This window comes from Geotrypetes seraphini, chromosome 3 (assembly GCF_902459505.1).
Source record: "Geotrypetes seraphini chromosome 3, aGeoSer1.1, whole genome shotgun sequence".
Classification (NCBI taxonomy): Eukaryota; Metazoa; Chordata; class Amphibia; order Gymnophiona; family Dermophiidae; genus Geotrypetes; species Geotrypetes seraphini.
Genome location: NC_047086.1, coordinates 64,839,603 through 64,856,004, shown reverse-complemented (window position 1 = coordinate 64,856,004; position 16,402 = coordinate 64,839,603). Strand labels below are relative to the sequence as shown.

General features: G+C 45.6%; 1 protein-coding gene across 2 annotated transcripts in view; it reads left to right on the top strand.

Annotated features, from left to right (window-relative positions):
- The window catches only part of ZNF451 (zinc finger protein 451), a 173,239-nt gene that overhangs the window by 59,143 nt on the left and 97,694 nt on the right, over positions 1–16,402 (top strand). The window contains exon 7 of one of the 2 annotated variants that reach the window (XM_033936433.1): positions 1,790–1,955. In XM_033936433.1, coding sequence (XP_033792324.1) covers positions 1,790–1,955 — 166 coding nt within the window. The remainder of the gene's footprint in view (positions 1–1,789; positions 1,956–16,402) is intronic. The other variant, XM_033936434.1, reaches the window with a different exon arrangement.

The window sequence follows — 16,402 nt, the reverse complement described above, 5'->3', positions numbered from 1 at the left end:
ATGGAAAAATAAGTCTCCAGACAACAAAGGTAAAAAACGGAATTTATTGACTAAAATATGTTAGCTTTGGGAAATGTATATAGCAGATGTCTTTGTATTGTGTTCAAAAGAAAAGGAAATGCATTTCTGGTTTTATTTCTACAGTGTTGAAGTACTTGCTGACCCTTGCTGTGACTGGTGGGGATCCCCAAGCACTGCCAGCAGAGGACCTCCTCTAGAGACAGCCAGACCTCCCCTCCATCAAGCACAGCAGTCTCTGGCAACATCCATGAGCCACTGAGGTGCTAGCATCTGTGACTCATGGACGCTACTGCTGCCTGCCAAGCTTGGCAAAAGGGAAACCCGGCCAACTGCAAAGGAAGTCCTCAGCTGACAGCTTGGGGGTTCTCATCAGCTGAGTATTTATATTTTATATTTAAATTAGAGGCTCTGGTAGAAACCCGTTTACAAAGAATGTATTCTTCCCAATTAATATTTCCAAATTAATAAAGTCTCTGCTTATTTGTAAATGGGTCTCTACCAGAGCCTTTAATTCAGTAGCATAATTAAATGAAATAGCTATTTCTGAAGTTTATAGGGACGGGCGGGGACGGAGGGGATTACTCACGAGAACGGGTGGGAACAGGTGGGATTTCTGTCCCCGCGCAACTCTCTACTTTGCAGTCCCCAGTTATGTAACACCAGCTCTAACAGGATGCATATTTCAAATCTGATATATTCTAATCACAAAATAGAAATAACATTTTTTTCTACCTTTTGTCGTCTGGTTTCTGCTTTCATCTTCTTTTCACTCTCTTTCTTCCAGCTTCTACCCTCTCTGTCTCTTCAATCCAGTATCTGCCCCTTCCATCCACTGTCTGCCCTCTCCCCCTTCCATATGGTATCTGCCTTCTTTCTGTGCCCCTCTCCATCCAGCCTGCGCCCCCTCTCTCCTTTTTACATGATTCATTCCAGCTTCACTGCTCTTTTCATTTTTATCTCTCCTATACCAGATCTAGCATCTTTGTCCCTCCTTATTTCTCTGCTGACCCCCTTCCCAGCATCGATCTCTCTCTACTTTCTCATTCCTGTCTCTCCCCTTTCCCTCATCTGATCTCTCCATTCCACCCTGACCCCTTCCCCTCCTCTAATCTCTGTGACAGCTGTTTCCTTCCCTTTTTCCTCCTCCCCTGTCCAGCAGTACCCCTTCTCCCTTCCATCCTTCCCCTATCCAACAGTAACTCTCTTCCCTTTCCCTCCTCCCCTCCCAGCAACATCTATCCTTCTCCCTCCCTTCAGGTCCAGTAGCAGCTCTCCCTTTATCCAGCAGCTTCCCAGCCTCCAACAGTGGCTCCCTCTGCTCTCAGTACTTGCCTGCAGCAACAATTCACTTAGGCAGTCTTGGATCCTTTGATGGGTCGTGCTGCCTCTGGGGAAAGAGGAAGTTGTATCATCAGAGGCGGGCTACGACTCAGCAAAAGCCCCAAGGCTTCCTAAGTGAATTGCTGCTGCAGACAAGTACTGAGAGCTGCTGAGAGGGGAGCAGAGGGGAGGAAGCTACTGTCGGAGGCTCTCGCCAGCCCTGCACAGACCGGCAGGAATTTTACGCACCGATATCACCGGCCCTGTGTGGGCCGGCAGGAATTTTTTGCGGACCGACACCGGTCCACAGATCAGCAGTTGAAGAATACTGCCTTAGATCACCAAATGGGAGAAAAGTGGCAAATTTGTAATAAAGGAGAACTAAAGTAACATAATACAATGAGAGTCTTAACATAAAAACACCTCCACATTCTGCTTTGTTTTTCAGATTGAGAGAGATGACAGTCATTCAATGAATCTTCCTCCCCAAGTCATTCAGTGTTTTGCTTGTCCATGTTGCTTCCTTCTTTTTAATATTCGAGAAGAATGCCTGCAACATATGTCTACAAAGAAACATTTTCTTCACTGTTTTAAATTAAGTGGTATGTTGATCAGTAAGTTTCTGAATTTATTTTATTGTAAGAGAAGGAAATTCAAACCGGTGGGCTTTAATTGAAGAAAAAAAATTTTGGTATGATATTTTCACATTTTTGGAAGTAATTGTACAAAGAGAAATATATTAAGAACCAAATAATATAATAAAATGCTCCAAATAGTTAAAAATTAGCCCATATCTTAGTTATAAGACATCTTATATTTCAATTCTTATAAAGGAATGCAGTCTCAAAATGTGAGGCTTATTAGACTTTTGCAAAGAGTTGCTAATCAAGAGGTTTTTTCATTTAAGCTAGAAAATTCAAATTGACTGCCTGATCCAATTAATCTAAGGCTGCGGAAATGTTTTCTAAGCAATATAAGCTCTTTTTTTCCTTTTTTGGAAGAGTTTAGAGGCTGTTTCATGCAATAGATTCATGATTACTGTATTTTGGAACAGTGTGTAAAATGTTTAACTTTAAAAAGCCTTATTTGAAAAGCATACACATTCATTGAACAATGGGGTGGATAGGAGGTGTGATCTGGGGATTCCTAAAGATTTACTCCTGGTCGAATTCTGTACATACTGCTGTGCAGAATTCCCATCTGTGCAAATTCTGCACAAACTTTCCGTTATGTCCCTGTCCCCCCCCTCCTCCCTGCATGGGTTTGGTCTCTTTTCCCTCTCTGACTGCTCCCCCCAGTGTGAGATCAGACATACCTGCGGGCCCTCCCAATGGAGCAACAGTGGCAGCAGCTGGCTGGCAGACGCAGTGTTATGAAAGGGTTCCATGCGGCTGGCCCCTCCAGGGCCTTCCTTCTGCCAATCACTTCCTGTAAATAGATAACACGGAGAGGGAATGGCCCCCCTGGCAGAGCTGGCTGCAATAACACATCCCAATGTGTTCAGCTCAACGATGTGCTATTGAAATGAGACCATCAAATACGGTGTTCTGCATAGGGGCTCTGCTGTCCCCTCTATTCAATCTCTACGTTAGACTTGCCCTAGACATAGCCCACAAATATCAAATACAGATCCACTCCTTCGTAGATGACATACAACTGTGCCTACCGTTAGGACAAACCTGTGAAGCCCAGATCGTGAAATTCTTAAACTGCCTCTCAGAAATCAGAAACTGTATGTCTGTCAATAAAATTACAACTAAACACTTCCAAGACGGAACTTCTTTGGATCCGCAAAGAACGCTGTAACCGCCTCCGTCCCTTGTTATGCTGGGACTTGACTACCATAACTGCAAAATAATAATAACTTCTTTTATATTGCCATAACCAAAAGTTTTAGGCAGTTTACACTAAAAAGAGCTGCACAATCAGCAAAATACAATAATACAGTAAAAAATACAAATATTTGTAAAATAGAATTTCAATAATAAAACTCTCATTAACTAATAAACTTATCGAACAAAGTGGTCTTAATTAATTTCCGAAAACAGCAATAGGATAGCATAGCTTGCTGAATACATTTACCTAACCAAGATTGTTGACTACCAGCTTGAAATGCTAGGGTCCTATCTAAGAAGGTCTTATATCTACACCCATTAATTTTTGTATAAGCAAATAAGTAGAAATTTCTAGTTTCTCTTGATGGTCTATGCAACACAAAATGAGGAAAAAGGTAAGCTGGAGATAATCCCGATATCACCTTAAAGCAGATACAGGAAAATTTGAATAACACTCTTGCCTCCAAAGGCAGCCAATGAAGTAAACGATTATATAGACTAATATGGTCATTCTTTTTTAAACCAAAAATCAATCGAAACAGCTGTATTCTGAATTATCCTTAATTTCATTAGAATTTTTTTGGGTGCTCCTAAATAGATAAAATAGATAAAACTAATGCCTGCACCAATAGTCTGAACGATAAAGGATCAAAATATTTTTTATGGTTCTTAATTTCCACAATGTAAAAAAGCATTTTTGTACCATTAAGTTTGTGTGTTCTGCTAGTGTTAAATGTCGGTCTAGTGTGACTCCCAGAATTTTGACAGATTTAATAATCGGGTAGTCATGACCATTAAGATGAAGCAATGAGTTTGTTATTTTGTCTTTGGGACTAGCCAAGAAAAGTTTGGGGCTCCTTTTACGAAGGTGCACTAGGGCAGAATAGCGTGCGCTAAATTGCCGTGTGCGCTAGCTGCTACCGCCTCCTTTTGAGCAGGCGGTAGATTTTCAGCTAGCGCGTGCTACAGCGTGCACTAATCCGGTATATGTGATAAAACCGCTAGCGCACCTTTGTAAAAGAAGCCCTTGGTTTTTCCGTATTGAGTTTCAGTTTGAAATTAATTGTCCACTGTTCTATCTGAGTCATAATAGAAGATAACTGGTTTAAAATTTCAGAGGTAAAATTATTTAGAGGGATTAAAATAGAAATGTATTTATAAAATTTTACATTTAAACTCTGTAATAAATGTCCTAAAGGGGAAATGTAGATAATAATAATAATTTTATTCTTATATACCGCAAGACCAAAATGGTTCTAGGTGATTCACAACAAATAAAACAGGTACATACAAAGCAGATAAAAGAACATTAAATTATGAATATAAAGGACTCAATAGAAAATCAACATGAAGTATTATGATACAAGCCTGTCAAATAGTTGCGTCTTTAACAATTTTTTTAAATCAAAATAAGGAGCCTCTAACATAATTTTACCGAAGCATACATTCAGTTTAGCAGCCTGAAATGAGAGAGTTCTCTCAAGAAACTTCTTATAACGACAGAATTTTGTGGAGGGATATGTAAACAGAAGCGCTCTGCGTGTAATCTTATTTGACTGGTTCAAAGAAAAATGGGAAATAAGATAACCTGGTGACATATCGAAGATTGATTTATAATAAATGCATGAAAATTTAAACGAAACTGTAGACTCAATCGGCAACCAGTGGAGTTTCTGATAAAAAGGACTATGTTCCCATTTTTTTAAACCAAAAATGAGTCAGACTGTAGTATTTTGAACCACTCAATTTTTTAAGAATTTTCTTATAGGCACCCAAATATATAATATTACAGTAGTCGAGAATGCTTAAGATAGAAGACTGCACTAAGAAATGAAAAGAAGCTTCCTCAAAATATTTCTTAATGGTGCGAAGCTTCCAAAGCACCGAAAAATATTTCTTAAGTAATAAATCAGTATGTAGTTCCAATGCAAGATGTCTATCCAAAGTCACTCCTAATATTTTAATGGACTGTTCTATATTATAATCCAAACCATTCACTTGTATCATTGTTTCTTTGATTTTATCATTAGTGGTTGCAAGAAAAAATTTTGTGTTTTCCGCATTTAATCTCAATTTAAAGGCAGTCATCCAGAGTTCAATCTGACTCAAAATGAATTTATAAGCTCAGATGATAGGCAAGTTAATGGGATGATAATAGTTATGTCATCCACGTAAATGTAAGACTTAAGTTTTAAGCTTTGCAAGAGATTTCCCAAAGAGACAAGATAAATGTTGAACAAAGTGGGAGACAGGGGCGAACCCTGCAGAACCCCACAAGAGTTTTCCCAACAATAGGACAAAGTGTCGTCCTTGAACACCTGGTATGATCTTTTACCCAGGAATCCGTGGAACCAGTTCAGAACATTATTTGCAATACCAGTAGATTCCAGGCAATCTAAAAGAATGGTATGGTCTACCAAATCGAAAGCGCTGCTCAAATCTTGACTAAATATGAATGCAGATGATCTAGCAACGAAGCCATGAAGCCAGAGAAAGGAAAATTGTAAAACCAGAGGACATAATTTGAGGTTGAGGGGTGGTAGATTCAAGAGCAATGTTAGGAAATTCTACTTTACAGAGAGGGTGGTGGATGCCTGGAATGCACTCCTGAGAGAGGTGGTGGAGAGGAAAACGGTGACTGAGTTCAAAGAAGTGTGGGATGAACACAGAGGATCTAGAATCAGAAAATATTAAATATTGAACTAAGGCCAGTACTGGGCAGACTTGCACAGTCTGTGTCTGTATATGGCCGTTTGGGGGAGGATGGGCTGGGGAGGGCTTCAAAGGCTGGGAGGGTTTAGATGGGATGGAGTAGGTTTTAACGGAGATTTTGGCAGTTGGAACCCAAGTAGAATACCGGGTAGAGCTTTGGATTCTTGCCCATCATGTAGCCCAGTACCATATCGTGCAAGGATCTGAACCAGGAGTGCCCAATACGTTGATCGTGATCGACCGGTCGATCGCTCAGGCAACCCGAGTTGGGCAGACTGGATGGACCATTTGGGTCTTTATCTGCCCTCATCTACTATGTTACTATATTTCGGTACTAAAACCTGACCGAAAACCAGATTGGTTATCCTGTAAAATATTAAACTTAGCCAAATATGTAACTAGTTCTGCATTTACCACACCCTCGAGTAATTTAATAGACAGAGGAATGCTGGCAATGGGTCTAAAATTAGATGCAATACTAGATGATTCTTTAGGATTTTTTCTAATCAGTGTAACCACAATTTGACCCAGTTCTCTGGAAACTTCTATATGGATAATAAGAAATTAACCCAAGTCAACAGATTAGCCTTAAAAGTAACAGGGGCAGCTTTCATAACATTCGGGGGGACAGCTATCAAGCCTACAGTATGAATTGACATAATTATTGTAAAAATTACTGTAAAACTTATTATAAAACTGTTGAATAAGGTAGGCAATAGCGGAGAACCTTGGGGCACACCAGATGGATTGCTCCATGAATGAGAATAGTTACCGTCACAAATCACTCGATAAGATCTTTTCTTCAAAAAACCTTGAAACCAGTTCCAGACCCTTCCTGAAAGTCCTATTGTGTCTAAACAACTCAACAATATTTCATGATCTACTACATCAAAGGCACTACTAAAATCTAGCTGAAGAATTAAGGCACTAGTGCCTTTGCTAAATAGACTATGAAGATAATCAAGCATTGAAGTTAGGATGGTCTCCGTACTATAGCCTAGGAATACTCCTTGATGGCAACCTATCGCTTTCCAATCATATCTCTCAGGTGGCATCTTCATCATTTTACTACTTGTGATAACTCTGAAAAATAAGGAACTACTTTTCAGAGTCTGACTTCACCAAACTACCGTATTTTCACGCATATAACGCGTGCGTTATACGTGTTTTTACAAACCGTGCATAGCCTTGCGTGAGCGCGCTATATAAAATTTTTTTACATAGTTCCCCCCGACACCCCCCCACCCCGAAGGACCGCTCGCACCCCCACAGCCTCCCGACCCCCCCCATCATGTAGAAGCTCCTACCGGTGTCCTGCTGCTTCCTCTTCCGGCGGTTCACCCTTTCTCTAACGTCAAGCCCTCTTGCCCCGCCGACTCCCCGACACGATCAGGGCAAGAGGGAGCTCAAGCTCTCTTGCCCCAGTCAACCGCGGCACCCCCGACACGATCGGGGCAAGAGGGAGCTCAAGCCCTCTTGCCCCTGCCAACGGCGGCACCCCCGACACGATCGGGGCAAGAGGGAGCTCAAGCCCTCTTGCCCCCCGACACGATCGGGGCAAATGGGAGCCCAAGCCCTCTTGCCCCGCCGACTCCCCAACTCCCCGACAATATTGGGCCAGGAGGGAGCCCAAACCCTCCTGGCCACGGCGACCCCCTACCCCCACCCCGCACTACATTATGGGCAGGAGGGATCCCAGGCTGTCCTGCCATCGACGCAAACCCCCCTCCCCCCAACGACCGCCCCCCCCAAAGAACCTCCGACTGCACTCCCCAGCCGACCCGCGACCACCCTGGCCGACCCCCATGACACCCCCACCCCCCTTCCCCGTACCTTTGTGTAGTCAGCCAGGGGGGTCACGGGTCGGCTGGGGGGACGGTCGGAGGTTATTTGGGGGGGGCGGTCATTGGGGGGAGGGGGGTTTGCATCGAGGGCAGGAGGGCCAGGGATCCCTCCTGCCGTAATGTAGTGCGGGGTGGGGGTAGGGGTCGCCGTGGCCAGGAGGGTTTGGGCTCCCTCCTGGCCCGATATTGTCGGGAGTTGGGGAGTCGGCGGGGCAAGAGGGCTTGGGCTCCCTTTTGCCCCGATCGTGTCGGGGGGGCAAGAGGGCTTGAGCTCCCTCTTGCCCCGATCGTGTCGGGGGTGCCGCGGTTGGCTGGGGCAAGAGGGCTTGAGCTCCCTCTTGCCCCGATCATGTCGGGGGTGCCACGGTTGGCTGGGGCAAGAGGGCTTGAGCTCCCTCTTGCCCCGATCGTGTCGGGGAGTCGGCGGGGCAAGAGGGATTGACGTTAGAGAAAGGGCGAACCGCTGGAAGAGGAAGCAGCGCAGGCGCAGGGCTCACGGAAGGGCCGGGACCGCCAAGAGAAAGCAGCAGGACACCGGTAGGAGCTTCTACATGATGGGGGGGGGTCGGGAGGCTGTGGGGGTGCGAGCGGTCCTTCAGGGTGGGGGTGCGGGTGCGGGTGGGAGTGCGTGTGAGCGGTCCTTCGGGGTGGGGGTGCGAGCGGTCCAGCGGGGGGTGAATCGGACGTGGGGGGGGGGCATCAGGCTTTCAGGGTGGGGACAGGACTTCAAGGGGGAGAGGAGAGTCGGGGCGGGCGAAAGGAGAGTCGGGGTGGCCAGAGGAGAGTCGGGGCGGGCGAAAGGAGAGTCAGCCAGCATGCGCGGTATACGGGTGTGCGCGGTATATAAAAATTTCTGTACATAAATTTGTGTTTTCCGCGCGCTATACCCGTGTGCGCTTTTTACACGGGTGCGCGTTATCTACGTGAAAATACGGTACTCTGTGCCTTAGTACTCTCCTGCATGGATTACTGCAATGCGCTATTCAGCAGTCTTAACAGCAAAGAACGTACATCATCTCCAACGTGTACAAAACATTGCAATCAAACTTAAAACCTCCATGCCCATGACTCTGTCTCCCAGGCTCTAGCATCGACTCACATCGACTCACTGGCTGCTTGTAGGCACACTGTGTCTTCAAGGGCCTGATGCTAGCGTTCAGATCAGGGCTGCCCACACTTTTTTGGCTTGCGAGCTACTTTTAAAATGACCAAGTCAAAATGATCTATCAACAATAAAATTTAGAAAAAACACAAAGCACACTTTACGCAGAGAAAATATTAATTATTTATATTCCGGGTTTTTTTTCAAAGAGATCAAGGCAGATGACTTTATGCAATGTCATCTCAGTAACAACGATACAAAAATAGACAAATATACCCCCTCCCTTTTTACTAAACTGCGATAGCCCTGCGCTGCTCTTGATGCTCATAGGCTTCCTGCGCTAAAAAACGCTATTGCGGTTTAGTAAAAGGGGGCCATAGTGCAAAATATAGACAGCAGATATAAATTCTCAAAACGGCCACATTTTGATCACTAGATTGAAAATAAAATCATTTTTCCTACCTTTGTTGTCTGGTTATTATTCAAATCATTTTGGTCCCAGGCTCTGGCTGTCTTCTGATAACTCACTTGCCAGGGTCTCCTGCCCATTTGTTGTTTTCTTCTTTCTCCGTGCTAACCATCCATCTTCCATATCTGTCCTCCCCTTCCGTTTCCCTTCCCTCCCCCGGAAGTCTGGCATCTTTCCTTTTTTTCGTCTCCATCCACAGATTCACCTTTTCTCAACTACCCTTTCATCCAGCATCTCTCCTTCCTTCCCCACCACCCCAGGGTCCACCATCTCTCAATTTCTTTTCCCAACTACCCTTCTATCCAGTACCTCTATCCCCCCTCCACATCACCCCTTGTGTCCAACTTCTTCCCTTTCTGTTCCTTCCCTCCCTAAATCCCATTGTCCACCATCTCTGTCCCTCTCCTGTTTTTAAACCCATTATTTCTTCCCCCCAAAGTCCGGCATATGCACGTCTCTTTGAACCCCCCTTCCCTTCCTCACTCCGTGTACTTCTACACCAGGGCCCTCCTCCCCCGAAGACCTGACTCCCTGAAGGTCTGCACCCCCCCTGAAGGCCTGCCTGTCCCTCCCCCAAAAGCCTGCACCACCACCCCTGAAGGCCTGTACCCCCCGAAGGATTATTCCCCCCCCCCCCCCCGGAAGGCCTGCGTGTTGCTCCCTGACCTCCCGCACATCCAGTTGCCTAATTCCAGCAGGGAGCAGCCTGCAGAGAGGATCGCCGGTACTTTAGTGATCCTTGCAGGTTGACATAGACCTCGGGAGCTGTCTTCCCTCTGCTGCAGTCCTGCCCCTCCTCTGAGTCAGAGGCAGGATAGTGGCAGAGGGAAGACAGCTACTGATGCCTATGGCAACCTTCAAGGATCGCTAAAGTATCGGTGATCCTCTCTGCAGGCTGCTCCCTGCTGGAATTAGGTAAAGGGATGGGCGGGAGGCAAGGGAGAAAGCTGGACACCACAGCACTTCCTGACTGACCCGCCCCCCTCGCCCTCTAAAGCAGGAGCGGCAGTGGCCATCTAGCAAGAGGCAGCGCTTCCGATCCTGCTTTAGGGGGCAAGGGAGGAAGGTCAGTCACTGAATCGGGAAGCCGATTTTTGTTTGTTTGTTTGTTTGTTTTAAATTGTATCGATTCACCCGAAGTGAATTGATTTGAATCGGGCATCACTATTCCCAACCTCAGCTCTTACCACAACAGGCTACCACTGCTTCTGTCTTCTGTAGTAGGGCGCTAAGCTCCATCCCCCGCCCTGCCAGCACTCTGATTGGCCGGCGTTCTTCAAGAGGCAGATTAATTACATGCTGGTCAGGAGGGGAAAAAAAGAAAAGGGAAACCGCATGGCTCCGCGATCAACTCGGGTTGCCTGAACGATCGACCGGTCGATCACGATCAACGTATTGGGCACTCCTGGTTCAGATCCTTGCACGATATGGTGCTGGGCTACATGATGGCCAAGCTTCTTCCGTACATGCCAAACAAGTCCATCTGCTCACAGGATGAAATATGCCTCAAAATGCCCCCTGACTGTGCCTTACAACTGGAAACTGCCAAACATGCCTACTCCCACTTAATACTGAGCCACTGGAATCGACTACCCTGCAGATCAGAGCCCTTGAATGACTCCTCAACTTTAAGAAAGCAATAAAAACATGCCTCTTTACCTAACTCCACTGCCCCAGAGACTCCCCAGGAAAGAGACTTGGCAGTACTAGTCGACAAGTCAATGAAGCCATCCGCGCAATGCGCGGTAGCTGTGATAAGGGCGAACAGAATGCTAGGAATGATTAAGAAGGGGATCACAAACAGATCGGAGAAGGTTATCATGCCGCTGTACCAGGCCATGGTATGGCCTCACCTAGAATACTGCGTCCAGCACTGATTGCTGTACATGAAGAAGAACAGAGTACTACTCGAAAGGGTCCAGAGAAGTGACTAAAATGGTTAAGGGGCTGGAGGAATTGCCTTACAGTTTCAAGTTTATTAAATTTTTACTATACCGACTATCAGCAAATATCTAGCCGGTTTACAAGTTAAAATAAGATAAAAAATAAAATTAATACAATATACAGTGAGAGATTAGAGAAACTGGGCCTCTTCTCCCTTGAAAAGAGAAGACTGAGAGGGGACATGATCGAAACATTCATGATAATGAAGGGAATAGACTTGGTAATAAAGACAGGTTGTTCACACTCTCTAAAGTTGAAAGGGGATAGATTCCGTACAAACGTAAGGAAGTTCTTCTTCACCAGAGAGTGGTAGAAAACTGGAACACTCTTCCGGAGGCTGTTATAGGGGAAAGCACCCTCCAGGAATTCAAGACAAAGTTAGACAAGTTCCTGATGAACCAAAACGTACGCAGGTAAGGCTAGACTCAGGGCACTGTTTGACCTAAGGGCTTCCATGGTAGCAGACTGCTGGGCATGATGGACCATTGGTCTGACCCAGCAGCGGCAATTCTTATGTTCTTAAATGTACATTGGTACTAGATCCCAGTATGTGTCATGTTAGGATAAAAAACTAGAAGTGAATTTTTTCCATGATAACTATGGAAAATTCAACCTGTAAATTGTACATTATGTATATTGGTATTAGAACCCTAGTGTGTGTCAAGTTAGAATAATAACTTTGTATTGAAAAACTTGTACTGTAAGGATAACTATGACAAATTGTAACCTATAAACTGTATATTAAGTATATTGGTATTAAACCCTTAGTATATAGTATAAGTTAGAATAAAAACTTGTATCATAAACTGTACTGTAATTATGGCAAAATCAACCTAAACTGTCTTTTATGTATGTTCAACCTGTAAACTGTTCTGAGCTCTTTGGGGACAATGAGATACAAAACAAAATAAATAAATAGCCTATTCACAGCACTGCCTCTGCTGGTTGGCCAGCTGCTGCCACTGCTGCTGCTCTGGATGGCCCGCAGGTATATAACATAGTAACATAGTAAATGACGGCAGATAAAGACCTGAACAGTCCATCCAGTCTGCAAAGGAGTTATACCCATTACAAATACATGATTAAATTAACTTGTCTCTTCTTTGATATTTCAGACTCATAGACTGTAAAGTAAAGTCCACCTGGTATTGTCTTAGGTTCCAAATGCTGAAGTTGCTGTCCAAGCTCACTCCAGCCTATCCTGTTTGCAGGATATCTACTATAAAGTCGGGCTAATAACATCCTCATGTTCCAAGTTACTGGAATTCCCATTGATGCCCTCCCCAGCCCATCCTACACCAAATCACCACATATGGGACACAGTCCGTGCAAGTCTGTCCAATACCGGCCTTAGTTATTTAATTTACATCCTTCGTTTTCTAATTAGAGATTCTTTGTTTATCCCACACTTTTTTGAATTCCTTCACCATTTTCCTCTCTGCCACTTCCCTCGGGAGGATATTCCAGGCATCTACCACCCTCTCTGTGAAAAAGAATTTCCTAACATTGCTTCTAAGTCTTCCTCCCTGCATCCGCAAATTATACTCTAGTTTACCATTTTCTCTTCTCTGGAATAGATTTGGTTCTATAGTAATACCTTTCAAGTATTTAAACATTTGTATAATATTTCTCCTGTCTCTCCTCTCCTCCAAAGTATACATATTTAGGTCTTCCAGTCTCTTCTGATACTTCTTTTGTTCAAACTCCTTACCATTTTTGTTGCCTTCCTCTGATATCACAGTGGGGGAGTGGTCAAAGGGATGGAGGGAGAGAGAGAGACAGACAGACGGGGAGAAGAAGCAGACGGGGATATGGATACTAGACCACAATTTGGGGGGAGAGAGGATGGAACATGGATGCTAGGCCCTTGGTAGGGGGAGAGGAGGGGAGATGGATGCTGGACTTGCAAGTAGGAGGGGAGAGGAAAAAGGAGGGGACATGGATGCTGGACTTGCAAGTAGGAGGGGGAGGAGGGACATGGATGCTGGACTTGCAAGTAGGAGGGGAGAGGAAAGAGGAGGAGACATGGATGCTGGACTGCAAATGGGGAAAGGGGGTGAGAAGGAAACCCAGGCTAGAAAGGTGAAAAGGAAGAGATGCTTGATCATAGAGGGAGAGGGAGATTCTAGACCATTGGAAGTAGGGAAGGGATTCAGAGTGCAAGTGAGAGAGGTGGTGGGTGAGGTGAGAGGACATGGATGCTGGACCTGCAAGTGGGGTGGGGGGGATGTAGAGAGAGAGGTGATGGGAAGAAATTCTTAGCCCGGGGGTGGCGGAGAGATGCCAGACTATGGGGGTCAAGGAGGGAATTCAGGGTGCAAGTGAGAGAGGAGTGGGATTTAAGAGGGAGACAGAACTACAGTTCTGTTATGTCCCTTCTGGATTTCATATGCTAGGTGTTCAATCCCAACTCGCAATTCGGTAGTTGTAGAAATCCACAACTTTTCTGAGTACATGCCTGAGTCTGAGTTAATAAACATATCCAGTTACAATTTCTGCAAGCAATCCGTGCAGAAGTCTTTTGTAGTTGCTCTGCTTCTTTTTCTTATCTTTTTTCCATTTAGTTTGTTTCTCAGTGGCTTCAGTGCCTTAAGATCCCATCCCAGTGGTCCACTGTTGGAATAAAGGACGCAGTCCTTTGGTGCTGGACTGCAGCTTCACAGAGAAACTCTGGTGGATCTGTGGAGCTAGCCTGCTGTGTGCCACCCTTTTTAGAATGCCCAGAGTCCCTTCCCTTGGGAGTATGCTGGTTGGTGACCTTGTCACAGTTCAAGTGTAGGCTGTGTGCATCTGGAGGGAAACCCACTCAGGTTTCAAAGTGCAGGCTACCTTTCCTACCCTTGACCGCATGGCAGAGGATCTGTGGGGATAGAGGTTGTAGTTTGTGTCTGGCCAGCTGGCAGTCCAAAGATCTTCAATTTTGTGCATATGGTGCTGTTTCTGAGGCAGAAAATCCTTTTTCTCCACTCAACTGCATTTAAAAGCTCTGACGGGCAAAAAGGTACTTCAGAACTTTGAGTACCTCCATTATGTTTTATGGAAACTTTGGGAGTGGCTTTTGAGGAGCTTTTAATTTGTGTTCTTCACAGTTTCTGAGGGTAGGGTTCAGATATCCCACTTCTCTAGATCCCAAATCGCTATTTTTTATTTTCAGGTTTTTTGTTATTTTTGCCATTTTGGGTGCAAATTCACTGGCAGTGGCCATCTTTGATTTCTATCAATCTTTTTTTCAAAGTTTTTTTAATTTCTGCCTCAAAATCGGCTGGGTTGGACTCCCCAGCCCCTAATCTGCTGGATATGTGCAGTAATTGTGCTGAATCAGTGACTTTGCACCGCTTGCCATAGCACAAAGGGGGGGAGCGGCGGGAACTTTGGATTTAATCTCCACATACTTAAGGGCTGGGGAGCTGACCTGGGTCAATGACTTCAGTAAAAAAAATATCATCCTGTGGTCCTACTGGCATTTGGCGCAAAATGCTTGTGATCCAAGTCTTGGGACTCTTGAGGTGGGGTGCATGTGTCTCAACAGCTCTGTGCCATGGTTGTGGGGTGTGAATTTTCACTGGAACTTATTTGGCTTCTCTGGAAAGCCTTTTCTAAGGATCCCGCTCGTTTGTCGCTGCCAGCGGGCACGTCGGAGCTGTCTCAGCCTATTGTACCAGTGGCGGAGCTTCCTTTTCGGTAGCCTTCTCATCCTGCAGTGGCAGACCAGTGTCTGCATGCCGGACTCTATGGATATGTCATTGGGCTGGAGATGCCTCCTCCAAGGCCACTCTAAGTAGACTTCCTTTCAAGGGCTAGCTTATCTTTGGTAAAGGCCTGGACAACCTTATGACCAGTGTGGCTGAACGCTGCTCTCTCTGTGAGCAGGTCTCTTAGACAGCGAAGCTATAGAACCTGTTCCAGATCATGAATCAGGCTTAGGCAGCAACTTCTTATACTCTGTTGTGTCAAAGAAAGGCTCGGAAGATTGGAGGCCCATTCTGGATCTCAAGTTGGTTAACCCCTTCTTGCGGATTCCTCATTTCCGTATGGAAACAGTGTGCACAGTCATAGCAGCTGTTTCTCCAGGAGAGTTTCTGGTGTCCTTGGATCTCACAGAGGTTTACCTCCATATTCCAATCTTCCTGGAGCATCAAAGGTTTCTGCATTTCCATGTTCTGCAACAGCATTTCCAGTTCACTGCTCTGCCCTTCGGGCTTGCGATGGTGCTCCGCACTGTCACCAAGGTGATGTTAGTTGTGGCAGCCTTTCTCTGCAAGCAGGGGATCCAGGTCCATCCTTACCTGGACAACTGGTTGATTCGAGTTCCATCTCATTTGGAGTGCAACAGTGCGGTGGAGATGGTAGGGTCTCAGTTGCAAGCATTGGGATGGATTATCAACTTCAAGAAGAGCAATTTGACACTCTCCCAGTCCTTGGAATATCTGAGACTTCTCTTTGATACCAAGCAGGGTCGTGTGTTTCTTCCTGAGGCATGTAGACCAAAACTTCAACAGCAGATCAGAGCTCTACTGGACTGCTCAGCTCCCAAGGCCTGGTTGTATCTTCAGATTCTGGGGTTCATGTCAGCCTCTTTGGAGGCAGTTCCCTGGGCCTGAGCGCACATGTGCCCATTACAGGAGTCCCTTCTCTCTCGGTGGTCTCTACAGCATCATCACCTTCAGATGCCACTCCACTGGATGGAGTCAGCTGTTGGCTTCAGGGGGAGGCTCTCCGTCAGGGCAGGGTTCTTCACATATTGGTTGGGGATGCTCACTGCAGGGAACAATCCATTGAGGAGCAGTGGACTCGTCGGAAACGTTAGTTGATCAATCGTCTGGAACTCAGGGCAATTCGTCTGGCATTTTAGTAGGAAAAACAGTTTGAGTATTCTCAGACAACGCCACGGTGGTGTACTTATATTTTCAAGGGGGCACGGGGAAGTGCTCCCTTAGGCCAGGCCGGTATCGACAATGTTCAGGCAAATTTTCTCAGGCAACAGATTCTGGATCCAGGAGAATGGTCCCTCTCATAGAAGGCATTCAGTCTGGTTTTTCAGCACTGGGGTCAGCTTCAGCAGAGAACTTGAAGGCCAGGCGCTTTTTCAGTCTTAAGAATACAGTGTGGAAGCTTAGGGCTTAGACCCTTTGGTGCAGCCCTGGCTGTTCGCGAG